We start from the raw sequence: 20,975 nt of genomic DNA, 5'->3' as shown, positions 1-20,975 counted from the left end.
TGTTATGTACTGTATAAACTAGTAGACTTAGTTTATGAAGAATAATAGTTTTTAATGTATTGTTGAAACCTTAGTACATGCCTTTTATACATAAAGTATCTTCACTTACATAATTAATCATCGTTGCTTATTTTTATATACTATTATATTACGTACTAATTCTATAGTATTTTTTATCTTTGGAATATAAGAAAAAAAGTTTAGATTTACTTAGTTAGTTAACACATATATAGTATCTTGTTCAAAATGAATGCGAAAGTAATTATCAAAAGATAATAAAAAATAATATATAGTATTTTGTTCAAAGTGAATATTATTTAAAAAAAATCAAACTAATTCCAAATTTATGTTAATTTTTTAAGTTACCAAATAATAGATTTGGAATTATAATATAATTCTATATCAATTATGTAATAATGCCAAACAATGAATTTGGACTTTTAATTCAATTCCATAGAATTTCAATTCCATGTTCCAAATGCACCCTAGGTAGATTTGGTTAGTACGAGGATAGACGCAAATTCTGATAATAGTATAAATACTTATTTGGTTCGCGGTGAAAGTCCCAACACAAAAGAAGAAATTAGGTTAAGTCCTACTACAATCAATCTTAATACAATCAATCTTAATAGAGTAAATTTAATCTATGTTAAACAGATTAACAGAAATATTGGTAAATTCATAAACCCTTCGGCTCTCCGCCACCAAAACAGAGAGTCCCCCGCCGCGACGCCGCATATGGGATTCTTCGACTTGAGCATACCCTACCGGGAATCCGACCGCCATGCCGTCGACAAACCCTCCCTGAGAGGCCGCCGCCTGAAGCTCGCCCTGAAAGCCATGGAACTCGGCTACACCGGCGTCGCCTACAATCGCACCCTCACAGGCGTCATGTCCGAATCCGACCGCTGCTCCATCCTTCTCTTCCCCATCTCCACACTCACCCCCTCCTCCTCTTCGTTCTTTGCCTCCGTCAAGTTCCACCGCGACATTCTACACGTCGCCGGTGCAGCCCCCTTCCGCCAGTACACCCGCCTCACCCTCGTCGTCACTAATTCCGCCCAGGCTTTGGCTCTTAATTCCGGTAACCCTGTGCTGCGAAGCTATGACATCGTCTCCGTTAGGCCTACTAGACAAGATGCATTTGATCAGGCTTGTCAAAATTCGGAGGTTTCTGCATTCTAGCCGATTAACCTTGTTTGGTGCAATTAAATATTTATAATTAGCGTGAGCCTTTTGATGGTGAATGTGTAGGTTGATATGATCTCTATTGATTTCTCGAAGATGGACTCATTCAGCTTCAGGCTAAGGCAGCCGATGATCAAAGCTGCAATTAAGGTTCCTTCTGTGCCATTCTGTATTATGTTGTTTCGTTTTGCATATATTTTCTGTGGTATATTGTTGCAATCTGTGTAGTTTGGGCCTTATTGCTGGTACTTTTATTCAATATTTGTTTATTAAGAGTATATTGATTTAGCCACTATTTGTCAATGCTTTCTTTAGGATGTACATAGAACTTAGTTAAAACTGTAATTCCCTTAAGATGTTAAATCTTGCTGTCAGCTAGCTTCCACACATTCTTAAAGTTTTCTTAAATTAGTTCGGTTCTTGACTGAAGAGATCTGAAGTACCAATTGGAGTTTGCTCCTGAGATAGTCACAACATGGTATCATAAACTGTAGTATTTTCTAACGCTTCGGAAAATAGGGGCTATACCAAATATATCTGAGAATGCCAATTTTGATTCTTATGTAACTGTTGGAGTAGAGATGGCCATTATTTCCTATGTCAGGTGAAAATAGTTGAAGGATAAAATGCTGGACTAAATGCTATGAACAATTTATTTTTTAGTGTTTGGTGAATGCTTTACCTCTCTCTATAGATATTTTCCACCATTCTGTTTGATAATTTTAAGGTAATATTTTTGCATCTTTTGTGTGCAGCGAGGGTTGTACTTTGAGATCACATACTCTGATCTGATTGGTGATCCAGAATCAAAACGAAAAATGATATCCAATTGCAAGGTGAATATACAATATTCTGCATGAGATTGTTTGTGTATGTTTAACCACTGTGATTTGAAACCCAAAGCTTCCAGAGGATACATGCTGTTATATATTGCATCAGAAGATAATCTAACTGTCAAACTAGCCTAGATCTCCATCTGCAGTGCAGCAGTGGTTACTGAGGGTTCACTGTTCCTATATTATGTTCTAGATGTGTTCAGATTCCCTAACTTCCCAAGTTCTGAATTTCCACGCCATACATTGTATGCATAGCTACAATCACTCTTGTGTTTCATGAGGAATTTTCGTCTGCCTGTTAGTTCATTGCTTCTAAAAAGTTCTATTTCATTTTTATTAGACCATTCTAACCGTTTAATCTTCCAGCTTCTTGTTGATTGGACTCGAGGGAAAAATTTAATTATATGTAGTGATGCCTCTTCTGCCTCTGAAATTAGAGGGCCTCAAGATGTAGCAAATTTGTTCTTTTTGCTGGGACTCTCTAGAGAACGTGCTAAAGCAGCTATCTCCTCAAACTGTAGGTGTGTGAGTTGCTTAAGCTATAGACATGTTGTTTGTCAACTTTGTTGCATTTTCTAGTGGAAATATATTAAATGTCCTTAATTAATTTATTGTATGTCTTCAGATCTCTCCTAGCTAATGCAATAAGGAAAAAACATTTTTACAAAGAGGCTGTTAAAGTTGAAGAGATACCATCTGGTGGACAATCCATTACATCAAAATCTGTGTTTGATGATTGGCTCAAATGGGATCCTATTTCTAGTGGCCAGGGTGATGTGCTATTGGAAGACATGGAGAAGTCTTTTTCTATTTCGAAAACTGTAAAAGAAAATGTGAAAACCATCAACTTCACCTCAAATTTGAATGGCCTGCCTGCACATGGTTTCCAGATCAAAGATCTGGTATTTGCGAATAAGGCATCTTTGGAGCCGTGTGATGCGGATAAACGTGCTCTTCTTGTCGTTGAGACTGAGGGGGGTGCTTCAGATGAAAAGCAGGTTGCTAACACTTTGCGCAAACAACACCACAGCCTGCTTAAAAATGAAGACGGTCCTGGTAATTTGAATAATGAACCAGAGGGGGTTGTTGATCTGCCTGAAGGTCAAACGTCACCATCTGGTGCCACTAATATTTATGCTAACTCTGATTGTCAAGATTCAGAAGTTCAATTGGGTTATGTTCCGGATGCAAAACTTGCGCTTCCACCTCTTCTAGGACGTGATCAAGTTTCCTTTGATGTTGCACAGGGAGAATATCAGATTTCAGGTTCGGGAGATTCGTCACAATTGTCTTTGCCCACTTTCAGTGTTAATTCCGCAGATTCTGAAGAAATTATAAAGACTTCAAATGACTTGGAACAAAATACTGTTGCATCTGAAACCCAATTAAAAGATCCCCCATCCCCTGTTCAGCAAGGAAACTTTTTACATGGTGGTGGACAAGTTAGTATCACAAAGAGCAATACGTTAGCTATTGACAACCATGTTACTGTAGAACTTTCCAATCCCTTGAATAAATCTAGTTCCTCTATCTTTCCATTAGATCTTGGTACGGAAAATCTATTAGAAAAGGGTGCATGTGCAAATGAAGGTAACAGAATGGATGAAATTCACAACAAAAATGCCATTGAAAATAGGCAAGAGTATCCCTTGGTATCACCTCACATCTCCTATGAAGATGGTTATGGTGAAGGAGGACAGTGTAGTAAAATTACTGATAGTTCTATTAAGTTTGGTGTTGGGTCGCCTCTAGAGGGGTCTTCAAATATGATAACAAAATTTGATGAGCCAACAAATGATGACGTGATGGTCGAGTTGAAGCAGATAGATTCACTCCCTGATTGTCAAGGCTTTTCTAAATCTCGTTCAGGTACATTTTACTCCATCCGTTTATTATGAGATTTTGTGGGATCTGAGTTTGCATGATAAATTTCTCAACTTAATCCTTTGCGAGAATTCTTAGAAAACTAATAATGAACTGTCATTGTTGATTTTATTTTTCATCTGTTGCAGGAATAAATAAAAGAAAAGGAAAGTCGTCTCATCAACCTTTCTTGTTTCCATTCAAGCGTTATATGAAGTCCAAGCCTTCCAAGAAGAAGCCCCGAAAGTAAAGACCAAGCTAGTATGTAAGATTGTCACATAGATTTACTTATTTTTTTGTATCAGAATTCAGATATAGTAGGGATTGCTCTGCTTCTCAAGGTTTAGTGGAAACAGCTGAGGCATGGAATTATTGTATTTTGTGTTGAGTCATGTTGGGAGATGTTGCTTTCCCTATAGGGAAAAGTGTATATCTTTAATTTTGCAACTTTTCCTATTAATTTGCTAATGCCCCTCCCCCCACCAAACGAAAGCAGTGATTAAGGCTTGTACTGCTACTTCAACCTATTTTTCTGACTTTTATGTAGTAGTGATAGTACCTGTGAGTGGAAGCAATTTTATATGAATGAACAAATGATTACCAATTTCATTCCATTGAGTTTGTTATTAACATGAACTCTCAGATCTGAATAGTTCCTTTTAGCAAGCTGGAAGTGTACATTCCTCTCTATTTTGTCACATGTGATCTGTAGAAGTCTATTTTCCAGAGCAAAAAGATGTAAAACATCTGACTATTTTTGATCTGTAAAAAATCACGAGGGCTCTTATCTGTGCTAATAATATTAAGCGCTTATCCTACATTTCCTTCTCCTATGTGCTTGAATCTCTGATTTATCATTAACAAAGTGAATTGGACTACTGCTTCAGTGAAATGTTACTGTTTCAGTTTATATCGTTTATGGCCCTTCAGACAACCAAAGGATCATTGAGTATATGCCCTGCTTCATCAGGTTGGAATAAACTGAAGAACTATTCATAGCAGCTTATATGATGCTTTGATTTTGAAGGTTTGAGGAATGATGAGGCCACCCTACGACACTAATATTGTTTATTGTCTTAGACTTGCTGATTGGAAGCTAGTAGTGGTTTGCATGTGCTAGGGCAATATCTCACTTTCATATTAAAAACTGTGAGAGTGGCTGCTGTCTGCTACTTTTTTTGCCTTGGACATATCCTTTTCCAACATAACAGGGACTCATTTAGCATCAGGTTAATATTCAAATAAAAATGCTGCTGATTTTATTTATTCCTTGAGTTGGATCCAACTTACTGTCTATTCTTGGAACCCTGTAACATGCCTATTCTACATACTAAATTACCACATGAATATGGAAACTCCTTTTGCATTTGACTTATTATTATCTTTCTGGAAAATCTTCTCTAATAATCTGAAAAGGTCACAGAGAAGATTTCTCCTTGTCGTTGTTGCAGGATCGTTGGGTTTGATCGCGCACAACTCTCTTCGGGTACTTTTACCAATCTCATTGCAGGTGTGTTTAAAAAGTAAGTATAAATGTATTTACATATGTGAGATGGATGAAGATATAAGTAGGTTTGATTTAGGTAAGAAGATTTATAGAGGTAGTGGAAAGGCCACCGCCGGCCGACAATGGCCGGCCTCCCCCACTTCTAGGGACCATTGTGTTGGGTATTAGACTTTATTGAAATAAAGTCCAGATTCAGATTCTGAGTCAAATTGCTTCTCTTCCTCACCTGAGCTGATTTTTGCATTATTGTAATGCTGAAATCAATGATTCAGTAACATGAGAGAGACCAAATGATTAGTGTAAAGAGATTGTGCAATCACCTGCTTTTGCAATATTAAATGTGTATTATGGCTCCTAAAGCCAAACATGCGCTTTCTAATTTACTAATGTAAGTTGGAAAAGTGCATCATGCATTTAGTAGCTTAGCATTATGTATACTACAAACAATTTGTAACTAATGCAAATTGCAGTGGTTATGATGAGATTGTTTTTCCTGTGCTTGTGGCCCCACCAACTCTGACCTGCCCTACAATCAGTAATTTACCCCTCTTGTAGAATTTATTCGAGATTTTGTTTCATTTTGTATTTGTACGAGTATGTACTTTAAATTCTAATACAATAGTAGTAACTCTTTTCTTTTTTAAATAATCATTTTAGGCCCACAATGAAAAATATATAATCTTCAGTTTGTATCGTAAAACCCACAAATTTGAGATGGGATCAATTTAGAGGATTTCCTTTTGAAGCATCTAATCCCACTATATGGCCCTCCAATCTAATTATCTTCATTATTTTCCACCCATGCCTGTTTCTTTAGCGTAGGCTTTAGACCTACATTTCTATAAAATACAATCAATAATTTTATAGCATCTAACTAACAATGTCTTTCAACTGATTCTCCTTGGCCAAGAATTTAATAACCACAATTACTCAATATTCATCTAATAGAGGATAGCTGTAAAGGTCGACTGTTTCATGGTTTTGAAGTTCTTGATTCATACTCTAATTATGTTTGGTTTGAAGTACGGAGATAATTAGATTTGTATTTATGGTCTTTTACATATTTACAGAATGGGGGAATATTACTTAGCTATAAAACCAGAAATGCTTTAGTTGTGTAGTAGGTAAAGTTTATCTTCACGAGCAACTGAGGTGGGTCGTATTTTTGTTGGTTTTCGACTTGTTTTTGTATTTCCATAAGACACGTTTTTCTGTATCTACCCGATTAAAGTTGTGATAATCTAGTTGGTGGTGTCGAAAGAGAATATTGACATACACTTGCAGAGGGAATATTTTTTAGCGGAATGCAAATTCGTCGATAGGAACAGGATAGGAAGGGTAGTGAAACGAGATATATATAGACAAGTTTTCATGTATAATAGTGACTTAAGTGGACTATGATAACGACCATCAGTTTCTGTATCAATTACTATACTGCATTATACAGTAATGTTAGATGGGTCCAGAATTGTTATTCAAATTCAAACTTGTGTCTAAAGAAATATTTGACCCATCATATGGTTTTACACAAGAATCTCTCATGATACATAGACTAAGTATTAATGGTCCATGCATCTATGGAAGAAGAGTCCCTAACAACAAGGCTGAAACACCTGATTAATTAATTATGGGACCAGAAACCATGAAATAAGTTCCCTTAGGGCATGAGATTGGCCGAAAACGAATCAATGAAATTGATCCAGTTTTCATCATCCTCGTCTTGGTTGTGCTCTTCCCATTGAGATTGAGTCTGAGGCGCCTTGTCTGTTTCGTCGTTCCTCGCGAATCTCCCCCTTATTCGCGGCCGGCTGTCTGCTAACGTCTTCCTGCACTCGTACTGAAATAACAAAACAACCACTGTTACATGTACATATATGTAACCTTACCTGGCATATAAAATTGTAAGGAAGAAACCAAACCTTGATCTTCTTGTTGAAGTTCCTAAGATTCCTCTTGCTTCTGTATCTCTCGATTCTCTCTTTCTTCTCCTCGGGGCTGTACGGACTGGCTCTACTCATGCTCTCTATAATACTGCTCTCGTTCATCAACGGACTGTTCATTCTCGGGCTCTGCTGCTGCTGCTGTGATCCCCATTACCAATATAGGTTATAAGCTTGTTTGTTTTTATTGATAAATGAATAGAAATTTAAAGGCAGACTCGAGACTTTTGACCTCAGACATTATTAATCTGCTAATATAACCTTGTTTTGATATCATAGATGGTGGTGTGGTGCATGGGGTGAAGTGGAGGTGGTACCTGCAAATCGCCGGTGCTGAGGACCTTCCGGACGGAGGTGGTGTCGTAGTCGCAGTAGGCGGGGGAGGAGGAGTTGATGGCGGAGAAGGCGTCCATGTTTCCATGAAGAGAGAGGCTGCTGATACTGCGCTGCATCAGGGTGGGGCTGTAGGGGGTGGGGGAGCCGCCGTAGCTGCTGCAGCCGCTGCTGGTGTATCCGATCTCCGACCTCAACGCTGAGAGCGAATCGTGCTCAGCGGCGCCGGGGATGGGTATGAACAATGGCGGTGGTGGGAATTCGGAGGTGTAGTCGTAGGGGAGTTCGCCCCTGCTGCTTCCGTACATGTTTTCAGCTTTCAAGTAGAGGGGTTTAGTGAAGGTTTTTAGTAGTATGAGTATGAGAGAAAGAGAGTGAGATTTGATAGAAAGCAATAGGGCGAAGCACACACTTCTTAAAGAGGCAGGACAAGCTGGAGGGTGACGTGGAAGGTGACGTCATGCGTTTGGAGGTGCGTTGACTTGCAAATGTGGCACTGCACTAGCATGGAGAGAGAGAAAATGACTAACATAAATAAGGGGAAGGGACTCGTTTTTCATGCATCCCTCAAACCTTGACTCCCTATAAAGATGAACGATGTTACATGATGCCCTATAGTGCTTCGGTTACGTTCCGTTCACGTCGATTTTACATCGGTCTTATATGTAGGTGTTTGTTCATTCATCTTCTTCATGGGGGAGCTTGAGCACCCTCCACCCTTTTCAAAACTTACTTTTCCAACATTTGGAAGATTTTTTTTAAAATTTTAGATCCTTGAAATTATCCACATCGTATCTGAAAATAAAAGTACTATTGAATTTAATCGTTAAACCTAAGTACTATTATTAATAATCTCAGGCCTTGGTTCGTTAAGTTAATTTACATTGGTTACGATACAACAGCAAGTCAAAGCCCATTTTCATTTTTGACAGTCTAAATGGTCAAGAGATTAATCTCTTATATTGTGAATTAATTTGTTTGTTAATCACAATTTTACGCCTCCTTTTTTAAATCTAAAGTTGCTCCTCGAGATTTTCATAGAGTTTGGTTTCTATAAAATATAATTTGTGGGATCGACGGCTATTACGTATATTATATTGGGTATATATTAGCTTTTGGTTGCTAAGAATTAAAGCAAAGATCCCATATAAATATTTGAGGCCATGAACACAGGATACTTTTCCAAAACCAAATTTACACACTCACTCAATCACGTTTATTATATATAGGAGCTACTATTCACGGTGCAGTTTGATGAGGCTTGCCACTACAATCAAATCAATTTGATTTAGTAGTACAATTCTAGTATTTACACTTATGAAATCAAACATTCGTAACTGAGTAATTTATAATTTTATTAAATGGCAGTAGTATCTTTTAACAATAAATTAGATCAAATCATGCAAATATCTATGATTGCTCGGATTGATTTATGTTTACATCGCAGTTTAATTATATAAGTACTCCATAAAATATGTACTAGTATAAATTTAATCCTCTAATTTGTGTGTGCTATCAACATTAACGAAGAAGCACTTTTAGTTTTAAATTGTGGTCCTATGATCTCAGTTACTAGTCACAATCTACCATGTGAGACGATTTGACTATACCTATCTCCAACTCGCAACAATATTATAGAATGTCCCCACCACTTAATTATGTTTAAAAAGACATGAGTAAAAATAATTAGATGAAAACGGTTTTTTAATGAAGACCCATGTGCGAGGCATATACATAATTCAATCATTTGTTGTAGGTTTAGGGTAGATTAAGGTCGGTTTAATCATTATTAGAGTCCGATTTTCTCCCATGTTAGTATTATTTAATCAAATGATGTTATATTAAATTCTTTTGATTGACAAGTAGTAAAACCGTTTGTCCGTGTACTTGAAGAGGTGTCAACTAATTTGAATTTCTATATTTTATGTGAATATGGTGTAGAATGATGAATATTTAGAAAGAGGTGTATAGTCAACAAGAATGCTCTCCATACCCTATGTTATGTATGAATTCCAATTCCAAGAGTGATGCATTGCACCCCACTGTGTATGTCTTCTCATTTCAACAATATTCGAAATTATTGCACTTGGTGACTTCTTTTTCTCACTGACAACGGGATGTGGTTTTCCTCTTTTATTTTTTCACTAGACGTTTCGTTCAATGGTTGGCTGCAAATTCATTTACCCAATTTTTAATGTAATATTTATTTCTCATCAAATTGTAATCTGATATTCACTCTCATCCACGGTAGAAGTCACATTTGATGGGTACATGAGTTTTAAGAAATATAAAGAATAGTGGATTGGAAAAGTGAGTAGAATATGAGGTCCACTTTTTATATTGATTTTATAATAAAATGTGAGTAAACTGAGTTAATGGAATATGTGACCTACTTACCATTTATGGTAAAAGTGAAACGTGACTCCTATTGTGGGATAGACCGCAATGGCAAAATGTGACTCTTATTGTAAGACAGAGGGAGTATAAGTTTTATTTTCAATATTGACTCCAACACAACAAAATAAAATATTTTCCTTTTAATATAATTTTAATCTGATATTGCTTTTAGACACGTGATCTAAAGAGCTACTAGTATTTAGTGTTGATGGTGTTGGAATTGGAATTGGAATTGGAACCAGTCAAATATTTATTTATTTATTTTTATTTATTTATTTGTTTATTTTTTTACCGCGTTGTTCATGTAACGAAATATTTAATTTGTTTGTCCGCATGGGCAGCGCAGTTAGTTCCAGAGGGGCAGATTTGTATGATTGGCCAATGATCAAATCCACTACCGTCGTGTAGTTGCAACATCTCTCAGGCACAAGTGTGAAGCCTTGGGAGGTGGGCTTCTGGCAAGCAGTGAGTTAGGCCATCCCCTTAGCGGGTCACTGCATACCCTGATTTAACACCCCTCACAATACTGTTAGACTGAGATCCGTGGGGCCCTTAGGGTTGTGGTTTCAACCTTTTTTGTATGAAATATTTAATTTGTGAAAATCAAATGATATAGGATTGATCTATATTCGGATTAGATGGTGTTGGAATTGGTCATAAAAATAATGGATTAAAGTTGGTCAAAAAAATGAAACTATAAAGGAGTTATGAGAAAAACCCGGGGATTAATTAGCAAGTGTTAATTATTCCATATTGGTATTAAACATGTATTTAATAGGCTAAATTATTACATACTTCCTCCGTCCACCAAATTTTGTCACGGTTTGATTGGACACGTGTTTTAAGAAATGTAACGGAAAGTGGGTTGAAAAAGTTGGTAGGGTGTGGGTCTTACTTTTAAAGTATTAATTTTATAATAAAATGTTAGTGGGAATAAGTTAATGGAATGTTGGGCCTACTACCAAAAATGGTACAAAGTGAAATGTGACAAATTTTGTGGGACAGATAAAAATTGAAAATGTGAGAAAATTTAAGGGATGGAGGGAGTATAATAATTATAGTGGACTAAGATGAGCGGTAGAACCTACACGCGCGAGCCATTACCCCGCTGAGGCTGCGGACTTGGATCTTGACAATTGGTCTTTGGGCTTGGTCGGCTTTATATGAGCGCAGTCTAATTCTTTTAGAACATATCACCTCTAAGTTAGCGAGCCACATTGTCAACATGACGCGATGAAGCAAACATGGCTGACACGTTGGATGTCCACATCTGCGAACAAACCTAGAAATGCAGTGTGCCCAGATACGTCCGTCCAAGTTCAGCCTCTAGCTCCAACTCTGGCACCCATATCGGCTTGTAATCCCGGCGGTTACAGTCAAACCATGATGACATACTGCGTTGACTCCAACCCTCACATGCATTGAACTACACTAATAAATAAGGTATAGCCATCCATGCATTCTAACACAAAGCATTAACCAATCATTCTCTTCATAAGCTATCTCCCTCCCAGCTTTGTCTTTCTGTCAACTTTGTTCTTCGCCATCATCCAATTCACTGAAGCTCTACTGCTAGCGGTGCTGCTACTTCAGAGACGAAACCGTTTTATCTTTAGGGACAACACGCTAATCTTAAAGCACTACCGGAGCGTATTTCATCTTGCGGAATGAGGAATCCTCAACTTGGTTTAAAGTTCTGATTTGTATTATTTGTTTCAGTTTATTTCCGTGCAATTTTCTTCGTTCTTTATTGGGTTGTACTCCCTCTGTCCGCGAATAGGAGTCCCGTTTTTCTATTTTAGTCCGTCCGCGAATAGGAGTCCCGGTTCACTTTTACTATAAATGGTAATAGGGTCCCACCTTCCACTAATTCATTCCACTCACATTTTATTTAAAACTAATATATACAAGTGGGACTCTTATTCCACTAACTTTGTTCCACCCATTTTTCTTAACATTTTTTAAAGCTCGTGCCGCCCACAAATGAGACTCCTAATGGCGGACGGAAGGAGTATTATATTTAACTAGTGTTTTATAACTTTACACAATTTTTCTGACAGATGGTAATAAAATGGACAACTAATTACTTATAATTTGTGATATACTCCCTGTTTTGTAAATAATCAGCGTTAACTAATTTTGGGCATGGATTTCTTAGTGCGTAAAAATAACTAAATGAATTAGGTTTAGTTCTCGTTTATTTTAGTTTATTGAGTTTTGAAAGAAATAGTAAGATTTAAAGGACCAGAAGAAGCAAAAATGGAACCTAATAGATTAGTACAACAAAGTGACACACCGACACGGCCATGTTTTAAACTGTCGTTTTATCTTGTAAGCACAAGAGTTGCACTCTCCCCTCCAACCCCTCCAACATTTACAAGGGTAACTCCTACTAGAAACAAGCCTACAAATAGGAAAACTAAAGGAAAAACAAGAGATACAAGAATTTAACTTTTGTTTAGATTAAACATGAATTATCTTGTAGGTATTGTTTTGCTTTCATTATTTATTGATAACTGATGAGCTTGATATTTACCTACAAGTTTCTATGACAAGCAAGTCTATCGCATCCACGAAGATAAATGAATATCACATTCACATTCTATTGCAAAACGTAAGTGTATAATAAAGAATTATCTATATTCTATTCATTTTTTCTATCTACTTTTCTTTATGTTTATTTATAAAATTTCATGTCAAATCACTTATGGATGAATGAAATATTTGTTATATAAGAAGAAAGCAATATCTAAATAAGTGGCCCATAACAATTCCGTAATATACTGTTTGTTTTCTAACAGACGAAGAAAATTTACAACTAAATAAGTGGCCCATAATAGTATGACACTCATGGGTCCAAACAAGAAATAGGTAACAGTTAATAAAATTTGCCGAAAGAGAAAAGCAACCACTATCGATTATGTCTATCTGATCTGCCTAGCCTCTTTGACTTTGAGCCTTCCTCCAAATCTCTACAAAATTAACTTCAAATAAGTCTTATTTAATGAAATAAAATACTATTATTCCACTAATTTCGATAGTTATGAAGTCCAAATGCACATATTATTCTCGATAAAGGAAAAAGTCATTTTCAGCTTGTTGCTTGCTAGTGCCCCAATGCATTTTGGCTGTAATTTGTGAGTTAGAAGAGAGACAATTTCACACACAACACCTATCAAATCTTGACTTGCCACAGTGGGATTTCAGACATCAATCAGTTTGCCATGTTCTAGAATCTAAATAGAATGATGATCAAGAAGAAACACCACAAAGTCATCTTCATTCTATTTTTCATTTTTCGCCTACAAATTGAAAAAGAAGCCATATTGTTCCTAAATAATAGGCTTTAAATGTTAAATGTCAACAACTGTCCAATCTAAGGCAAGAGGTCAACGCTTTCTTGCACTTTTTATATAATTGTGATTTTTTTTGGGTGCAAAAATGATATGTTTGAACTCAAGTTGTAAGGATCCGATCTTATTCTTAGGTGCTATACTATGTTGCATATCATTTTCATGATTTTACCTAAGTCAATACATCACTGTCTAATGTGTGATTTTATTCATACATCTGTACTGTCGAGATACTTTCCATATATATAGAAGCAAATTATAAGAATTATTCATGATTAATTAGAGCCTAGCCCTAGTTAATAAAAATTCAGATGAGGAACCATTATTTACAAAGTTGTCTATAGCAAGTATTTATAACCTTGATCAATCATCACAAAAATAAATTGAAGCCGAATAATTTTTCAGTACAAAAAAAGCAATAATTTTATGTCCACCTCTTATAATATATAGTACAATGGTGTTCTATTTTACCCTTTACTTTGAATAAATATTTTCAGAAAAAACTAATTACTAGATTTTATTTGGAGATAACTTATGGGCCTTTATGTGAGCCTTTTTCCGCATTATTCCGTCCATGCTCCATTATACAGTACTCCAAATTTTATTTTGGATTCCAGAAACGCAATAAGCCAATAATTGATTCAGAAATTAATATTCATAAGTTAACTTATAAACTAAAAATTAATTTAAATGTGCAAAGAAATAAGAGAAATATGAAATATTTTATCCATGCATGTGAGTATATACAAGATTTTAAAAATCGAACCAATGGCAGACCGCATTAACCATTGGTCGAGCCGGAAAAACTAATTAGCTTTTCAGAGGGACTGTTAGTGTACTACGTGATCTTCGACTACATAAGCAACATGAGGTTCGCATTTCCAAATTCTTTTATTTAAAGGCGAAAAAACTATCATATCTAGGCTCATGCCAACAATGCCAGTGAATACCAAGTCCAATTGATAAAATTGTGGTAGAAGCCATATGTAACAACACCATTTTGCTTAGTGGAATTCAATGCATGTATGAAGGGAACAATGTGTTCTTACATCAAAGGTTACGTTCATAATAGATGGATAGATGTAATATGTAACCGAGTGTTTGAAAAATAAGGTTGATAAAAACTCAAAAATTAATCAATCCATCAACACCAATGATAGATTGCCTATAATCTATCTATTCATCTTTATCATAGTAAAACACCCCCTGTTAAAAATGGACAACTCTTAAAATAAAAATTTTTATACGGCCAAGTAAGAGGGTAATTATGGATATATGTACACGGACTTGAAATCAATATACCAAAATGACATTCATGAATCATGACATCCGCTAGCAGTAGCACCACCACTCTTTCATCGTCTCCAACAAAGAAGAAATTCTGCAACCAGCGTAGGGGGACCTCTGTAATGCAACAATTGGCTGGGAAGCCAAGCTAGAAAGATCAGATATTTCAAATATCTTTATACCAGCATGTACGAAATACATAAGCACATATTCAGATGCCATCTTAACTGGAATAAGGCCCCAGCAGATCTTATCATTGAAGTGAAAAAAGTATTCATGTTCCCTATAAAAAGATATTACAACAGAACCATTTTTAAGCCTGTCATGATCATTATTTTACACAGGATGCTGACATGCTCAAAAAGTCATTTTCTCTAAATCTGAGAGAGCAATAGTAATCAAGAACAAACTAGACACTGCATCAGCACTGTAAGCTGCATTGTAATACCTTTTTTCTGCTAACGATGAAGGTTTTATGTTCAACAATTATGCTGGTGGCTCCCCACCAAATGCTTCCTCATCAAATTCTTCATTAGTCGAATTCTCTTGGCAGATTAACTTAGTTTCTTCAGTAGATTTCTGACCAAGGCCATTCCACATCCCTGGTGCTGGACCAGGATCAGAACCATGGCTAATTTCAGCATTGTCCTCCACCTGATCATTACCATTTTGATATTCCGGATCAGATCTCTTCTCATCATCCAAGCATAATGTGTCAGCATTAAGATCAGATACCGAATCAAACCCTGGTTGCCCCGCAGGTCCAGAGTAAGCAACACTGGCATCTCCAGGTTCAGAAGGTTCAGTAGCTTCTTTCTTCTGTCTTCTCCATTTCTTAGTGGATGAAGTCCCATCATCCTCAAAATCTTCTTCTTCTCTGTCTCTATGCAAGTAAACCCACAATTTTCTCTCTCCGTCAAACTGGACACAAGGATCGCGCTCATAATGCAGTCGATCCAGCGCTCCACTAACTACCTGATTGACCTGTGCATCAGACACATCTTCCACAATATATTGCGAGTCTCTAATTAATGTGCATACATCTGCTCGCGTCCCAATACTTCCAGGCAATCTAGCTGCAGCATCTCTCACCAGACAAAGGATTGTGACATGTGGTGGTCTGTCACGCTTTAACATAAAATGATCCCGGGCCTTTGACGTTGGTTTGCCACCACACCTCCTCAAAGGTGCAACAATTGATTTTTTTCCATCAACAGCTGTGTACGAGAAAGCCCTGTCTGGTATTAGATACCTAAGGACTTCTTCCTTCTGAAAATAAGCTTTTACTTCTTCAGAGCTAGGGCCAATGGTATTCAGACTCTTCTGAGCTCTAAGGTCCTTGAACCTTTCTTTCTCATCCAAATTCATTTGCATCAGTGTCAAAGGAGGGTCAGGGAGACTGCCAATTTGTTGAAGTGTCTCCTGACTATTTTTTAGCCAATTAGCAAATGAGTCAACTACTTTGACAAGCATTTTGTGAGGGAGGCCCCATGCATCTGGAGATGTCACCTCTTCAACTGCCTCAGAATCAGACGAGTTATGAGATACAGGGCCAATCCATGACCAACTTTTTGTGGACTTTTGATACACAACAAGTGGTTTCCACCCTTTTGCTCCTAGAGGAGCAGTCCTGGATGAGAAAATTTTCAGGACGCCTCTAATTAAATCCTGAAGTGGCTCCTGTGTCTCAAGAATACAGGGATCACCAGGATTTGATTTAACACGATTGACAATTTCCTGAACAGTGAGGAAAGGAACATTTGCCAGGGATAATGGCATAGAAGCGTCAACGCCCATGCTTGGATTTGAATTAGCAATAGCATCTTCTTGCTTGCTGCTTTGCTCTTCCTTGACCCCCTGTTCAGCATCAGTCTTATCAGGGTGTTTTCCAGTTTCTGAAGAATCTTCAGGAAACAGTGTAACCATAGCCATACGAACGGCTGAAAGAAGATGAATTATAGAGAATGAGAAGCCATTGTGAACCGTAGGTGTGATCAAGGGAAATGACTTTTTGGGCCGCTTAGTTTCTGCCTCAATATCTTCTACTTCCATTTCCATACCAGGAGGCTGAGGACCTCCATTCTCTAGACTATCAGATGCCTCCTCTAATTTGTGTTTACCCCGTTTCCTTGAAGAACTGACATCATCTAACTGCGGCTCAGCATCAGCATGAAGGAAGTGATTATTTTCTTGCAATTCCAAGTAGGTCAGGTCGTCCTTTACTTTCCGCTTTTTTGAGAGAGCATTGCAGCCTAGCAATGCTATATCTGATCTTTCAGGATGATGACTAGCAGACAAGTCAACCAAGTGGCCTTTCTTCCCCAATTTGAAAGGTAGCCCATTAGATGCTCCTGGTGGTCGAGTCCAGAATAAATCATTTTCAAACTGATGGCCTTGCATATAGTTTGATTGAAGATGGCTGAAATCATGAGGAACTTCACCTTTCCGCCTTCTACCCAGTACGAGAGAGGATTTCAATGGCGCTTGGAAATTATCACCATGGGTCCCTTCTACATGGCCATTTCTTCCCAATGGGTGGATCTGATGCTGTTCTTCAGTGCCAATCCCTCCTGGATAATAGTATTTATTCAAATCTTTGGGCAACATATTAAAGTGGGCAACATCATGCATCTTACCCTTCTGTTCTGATCTCATCATATCTAGGGTGTGGCTATAATCCTGCATCATTCGAGAATGTGATGATCCATCACCCATTGGATACCTTTCTTTCTCATCTCTCTCTGAAAATTGGGACTTCTTTGCATCTGAGCCAAGTCTCAGCTCTGGCACACCACCAGGGTAAGCCCACTTGCTCCTCATCAACGGATTGTCATCATCATCATCATCATCATCATCCTCATCCATAGGTTCTGATGAATCTGATTCTGTGTCTTCAGCTTTGGAAAACAACCCAACTCTGTTTCCAACACCGTCTCTTTTTCCATTCTGGGAACTTCCCTGGAACTTATCCTGCGAAGGCCTGGCTCTATATTCAGTGGGCAAAAATTTATCATTCGCATTAAGATCAATGCCTTCCCTACTCATCTTCCACTTCTTATTTCTGGTGTTCAAATCAGTGGTGGGGAAAATCCCCTCATGTTTAAGCCACGCAGGATCATTTGCATCTAAAAGTTCCATTTGACTTCCTTTTAAAGATGAATGCAACTTCTGACCCTTACCAAGTTTCATCTGATTTTCAGCAGTAAATAGCTGATGATTTTCTGAGTATTTAACCTTTTTTCCACTGTCATACATGTTTCTTGCATTAGATGGCTTTGCAGTTAAGACCTTGATATCAGACAACTTGTTGATAGCCCTATTCCTCCCAAGAGCATGTAAATTGTTCCTCCCTGACATATGACTTTGCATAAAACTATCTTTATCCTCTTCATGTTTCTTCCATTTAGAAGCTATAGACTTATCGTTTACCCCAACTCGATGTAAATTCCGATCTCTACGGACTGCCACTTCAACCATTGTGTCTTCCTCATCATCATACTCTAGAACCTGATCATTCTTCCCAACTGCAGCAGAAGGGTCACGTCCTGAATCTATATTATAATGAGAGTCAGGAAGTCCCAAACCATAGCGTCCAGGGTGAGTTGAAGAAAAAGGTTCTGCCAACTCTCTCCCTGAAGTGGTTTTAGATCCACCCAGCTTCAGAGTTCCTCTAGGAAATCGTTTTTCAAACTTGGCTGATTCCATGTTGCTTTTGGTTTTCCGGGTTTGAGAAGAAATATCTGATGCTGGACCCATGCTGTGTGCTGAATGACGACCTGTCTTCTGAACAAGTTTTGAATCCTTCAGCCTTTTGTCCCACAAACCATCAGCAGACTCTTCCCTATCAGATGAATCGCTTTGAAACTCTTCCATGTTTTCATTCATCAAACTCTTCTGACTCCTCATAATGTTCAATACACGAAGCTTCTCCTCAATACTGTACCCCCTGCAATTCATCCATGCATCTCTAATCTGACAAATATTGTTTACTAAACCGTTATGATGCATCTGCAAGGTATGATAGTGCTGTTTTCTCTGAAAAAAATTCAAACCCTTTTTGTAGAGTGCCACCCTTGGCTCGCATAATCCTCCCTTCAACATCTCAAACAACTTATCAATGGGGCTCCCAAAATGCAAATTATCACCAGAAAATAGTTCTTTGAGCGTACACATAAAGTTTTCTTGGTCCATATCAGGCAGATACTTGGAAAGACCAAATCTTTCTTCTTCGGTTAAAGTCTCATTCCAAACCTCCATGGAGAGCACATCTTTCAACCCTGGGAGATCATACAGTTCATAAGGAATGCTACATGTTTGATCGCCAACCTGGCAAAACTCCTCGCCAGATTCACCCAATTCCAACAAATCAAAGTCATCTGAACCTGCTCCGGAATCACAATCATCAAATTCATCATCATCATCATCATCAGATTCAACAGCAGGAGCACCAGGATTCCGCTGAAAATCTGCATCGTCATCGCTAGACATAGGTGTATGTGTATCCCTACTGTGAGGGGATTGAAACTCCAGGTCAAAACGTGCTACCTTAAAGCTATTCTTTTCAATCGCCATTCAACAGTAACATTACCTCGAACAAATAACCCAGATTCAAGATAAAGCTCCACTTCAATTCAAAACCCTAGATTAATAAAATAACAACCAATCAGTCCGAGAAACGAAAAACCCTCAACCAGTGACGTTGGCCGAGGGGTTGGGGTGTGGAGCAACAGCAGAAACTACAACCACACCAGCTTAAACACTTAATAGACACAATTAGACACTTAATTAGGCACAATTAGACACGACATAGAGCCTCACTCAGCACTCCATCCTTTCCCACCCTATTAAACATCTAGAAAAACAACAATTCCCGTATAAGGGAGTACGGCCAGAATTAGAAAAAAAAATTCAACAGAACAAAACAAATCACAAATCTGAAGAACGAGATTGAAAAGCAAAAACGCACCTGAATTGGTGGATGAGACGGAAACGGAAACGGAAACGGAAACGGAGACGAGAGCGGCAGAAGGGCCGATCGCGAATATCCTCAATCGCGAGGAAACCCTAGCAATAGGTATACGAGAAAAAGTAAGGCAGGCGGTTATATTGTGCGTGTGTGTGAGAGAGAGAGATGGGGAAGGGCGCAGTGCGTGTAGTGTGTGAGAGAGGGTGCGCGTACGATTACACTTGGACTTGGGTGAAAGAAGAAGGAAGAAGAAGACGTGGTGTGTGAGCCGTTGGATCACTGATGTCACGTGCCACACCGGGTCCGACCCGATTCATTAATCACATCGCATTGCTTTAAATTACATATTTTACTACACTACAAAATTATTACCCCCTTACTTTGTTGTATTCCTACATTTCGTTTTACAATCCTTTTGCCAACTACAGCAAGGAGAGCCTGAGAGGATAAGGAATCTGTAATTAAGATTTGAAAGATAGGTCAGTCTAAGAGCATCTCTAATGCCGGCTAGCCGATTCGCGTCGCTAGCCGAACCATTGGAGTAGGCGAGCGGGAAATCGGCTAAATTTTCGGCGTGGGCTAGCCGGTGGCGTGGCGCTGGCCGCCATTGTGACGTGCAGATCGGCCAGCAATCGGCCAGCGCTATTTTTTATTTTTTTTTTAAATTTTTGATGTATTTTTTTAAATGTATTTTTTATGCATTTTTTTTATTTATTGCATTTTTAATGTATTTTTTTATGAATTTTTTTTAATTATATAATTTTTAAATAGGCACACAGACGACAGGCTAGACCCAATACAAAATTAAGACCTAAAACAGAAACATGTCATAGCGTCGGGTCGGGGGCCTCTCCGCGCCCCCGGACCCCCATGGCAAGGGGGCGTCGCCCCCTTGACCCCCTGACTCGCTGACTATAACGGATTCAAGGCATACTAATATTTTTTAATGTATTTTTTTAATAAATTAGTGAGGAGTAGAGTGGGGCGGTGGCTCGTGTGTGGAAGCCCGAATTTTTTTTTATTATGTAATTTTTTTTATTTTGAGTTAATGTACTTTTTTTTATTTAAATAAAATTAACGAATTTTTCCCGTATATGTGTCGTAAATTTAATTCCGTAAATGTAGTATTTTTTGAATTATTTTTATTGCGGCTGGCCTAAATCTGATGTGGCAGGTGGATTTTTAGTGATGCTGACGTGGCAGGGAGAAAGAGTGGTTGGCCTATGACTGGCCTATTTGCATTGGAGATGCTCTAATGCAAACAAAAATTAATCACAATTGTAACAACATGACAAATATTCCCTT

General features: G+C 37.9%; 3 protein-coding genes across 21 annotated transcripts; 1 reads left to right on the top strand and 2 right to left on the bottom strand.

Moving 5' to 3' along the window:
- Positions 1 to 643: 643 nt before the first annotated feature.
- LOC125190116 lies at positions 644 to 7,741 on the top strand. 13 transcript variants are annotated; one of them, XR_007170857.1, is made up of 10 exons: positions 644 to 1,170; positions 1,255 to 1,338; positions 1,944 to 2,024; positions 2,391 to 2,545; positions 2,650 to 3,893; positions 4,037 to 4,152; positions 4,794 to 4,857; positions 4,968 to 5,116; positions 5,304 to 5,397; positions 7,614 to 7,741. XR_007170857.1 is itself a non-coding variant. In XM_048087318.1 (7 exons), exons 1-6 carry the CDS (start codon positions 739 to 741, stop codon positions 4,135 to 4,137), a joined length of 2,097 nt encoding a protein of 698 aa, XP_047943275.1. In that variant the 5' UTR covers positions 644 to 738; the 3' UTR covers positions 4,138 to 4,152; positions 5,304 to 5,892. The 13 variants fall into 13 exon arrangements, 2 of the variants coding, with proteins under 2 accessions (XP_047943275.1, XP_047943273.1); XR_007170856.1 differs by having other exon boundaries at positions 5,304 to 5,410; positions 7,614 to 7,685; XR_007170859.1 differs by having other exon boundaries at positions 5,304 to 5,373; positions 7,614 to 7,631.
- On the bottom strand, positions 6,863 to 7,975 carry LOC125190117 (zinc finger protein CO3-like). 2 transcript variants are annotated; one of them, XM_048087319.1, is made up of 3 exons: positions 7,652 to 7,975; positions 7,314 to 7,475; positions 6,863 to 7,231 (listed from the first exon to the last, which is right to left on the bottom strand). In XM_048087319.1, exons 1-3 carry the CDS (start codon positions 7,973 to 7,975, stop codon positions 7,052 to 7,054), a joined length of 666 nt encoding a protein of 221 aa, XP_047943276.1. In that variant the 3' UTR covers positions 6,863 to 7,051. The 2 variants fall into 2 exon arrangements, with proteins under 2 accessions (XP_047943276.1, XP_047943277.1); XM_048087320.1 differs by having other exon boundaries at positions 7,314 to 7,472.
- A 6,668-nt stretch (positions 7,976 to 14,643) lies between these two features.
- Positions 14,644 to 19,900, bottom strand: LOC125187183. Of its 6 annotated transcripts, none has more exons than XR_007170578.1 (4): positions 19,671 to 19,900; positions 15,153 to 19,343; positions 14,933 to 14,987; positions 14,644 to 14,852 (listed from the first exon to the last, which is right to left on the bottom strand). XR_007170578.1 is itself a non-coding variant. In XM_048083720.1 (4 exons), exons 2-3 carry the CDS (start codon positions 19,274 to 19,276, stop codon positions 15,191 to 15,193), a joined length of 4,020 nt encoding a protein of 1,339 aa, XP_047939677.1. In that variant the 5' UTR covers positions 19,277 to 19,343; positions 19,671 to 19,899; the 3' UTR covers positions 14,644 to 14,839; positions 15,153 to 15,190. The 6 variants fall into 6 exon arrangements, 4 of the variants coding, with proteins under 4 accessions (XP_047939677.1, XP_047939674.1, XP_047939673.1 ...); XM_048083720.1 differs by lacking the exon at positions 14,933 to 14,987 and having other exon boundaries at positions 14,644 to 14,839; positions 15,153 to 17,274; positions 17,341 to 19,343; positions 19,671 to 19,899; XR_007170577.1 differs by having other exon boundaries at positions 14,933 to 19,343.
- Positions 19,901 to 20,975: the final 1,075 nt, after the last annotated feature.

This window comes from Salvia hispanica, chromosome 5 (assembly GCF_023119035.1).
Source record: "Salvia hispanica cultivar TCC Black 2014 chromosome 5, UniMelb_Shisp_WGS_1.0, whole genome shotgun sequence".
NCBI classification, from domain to species: domain Eukaryota; kingdom Viridiplantae; phylum Streptophyta; class Magnoliopsida; order Lamiales; family Lamiaceae; genus Salvia; species Salvia hispanica.
This window is presented reverse-complemented; position numbering and strand designations above follow the sequence as displayed.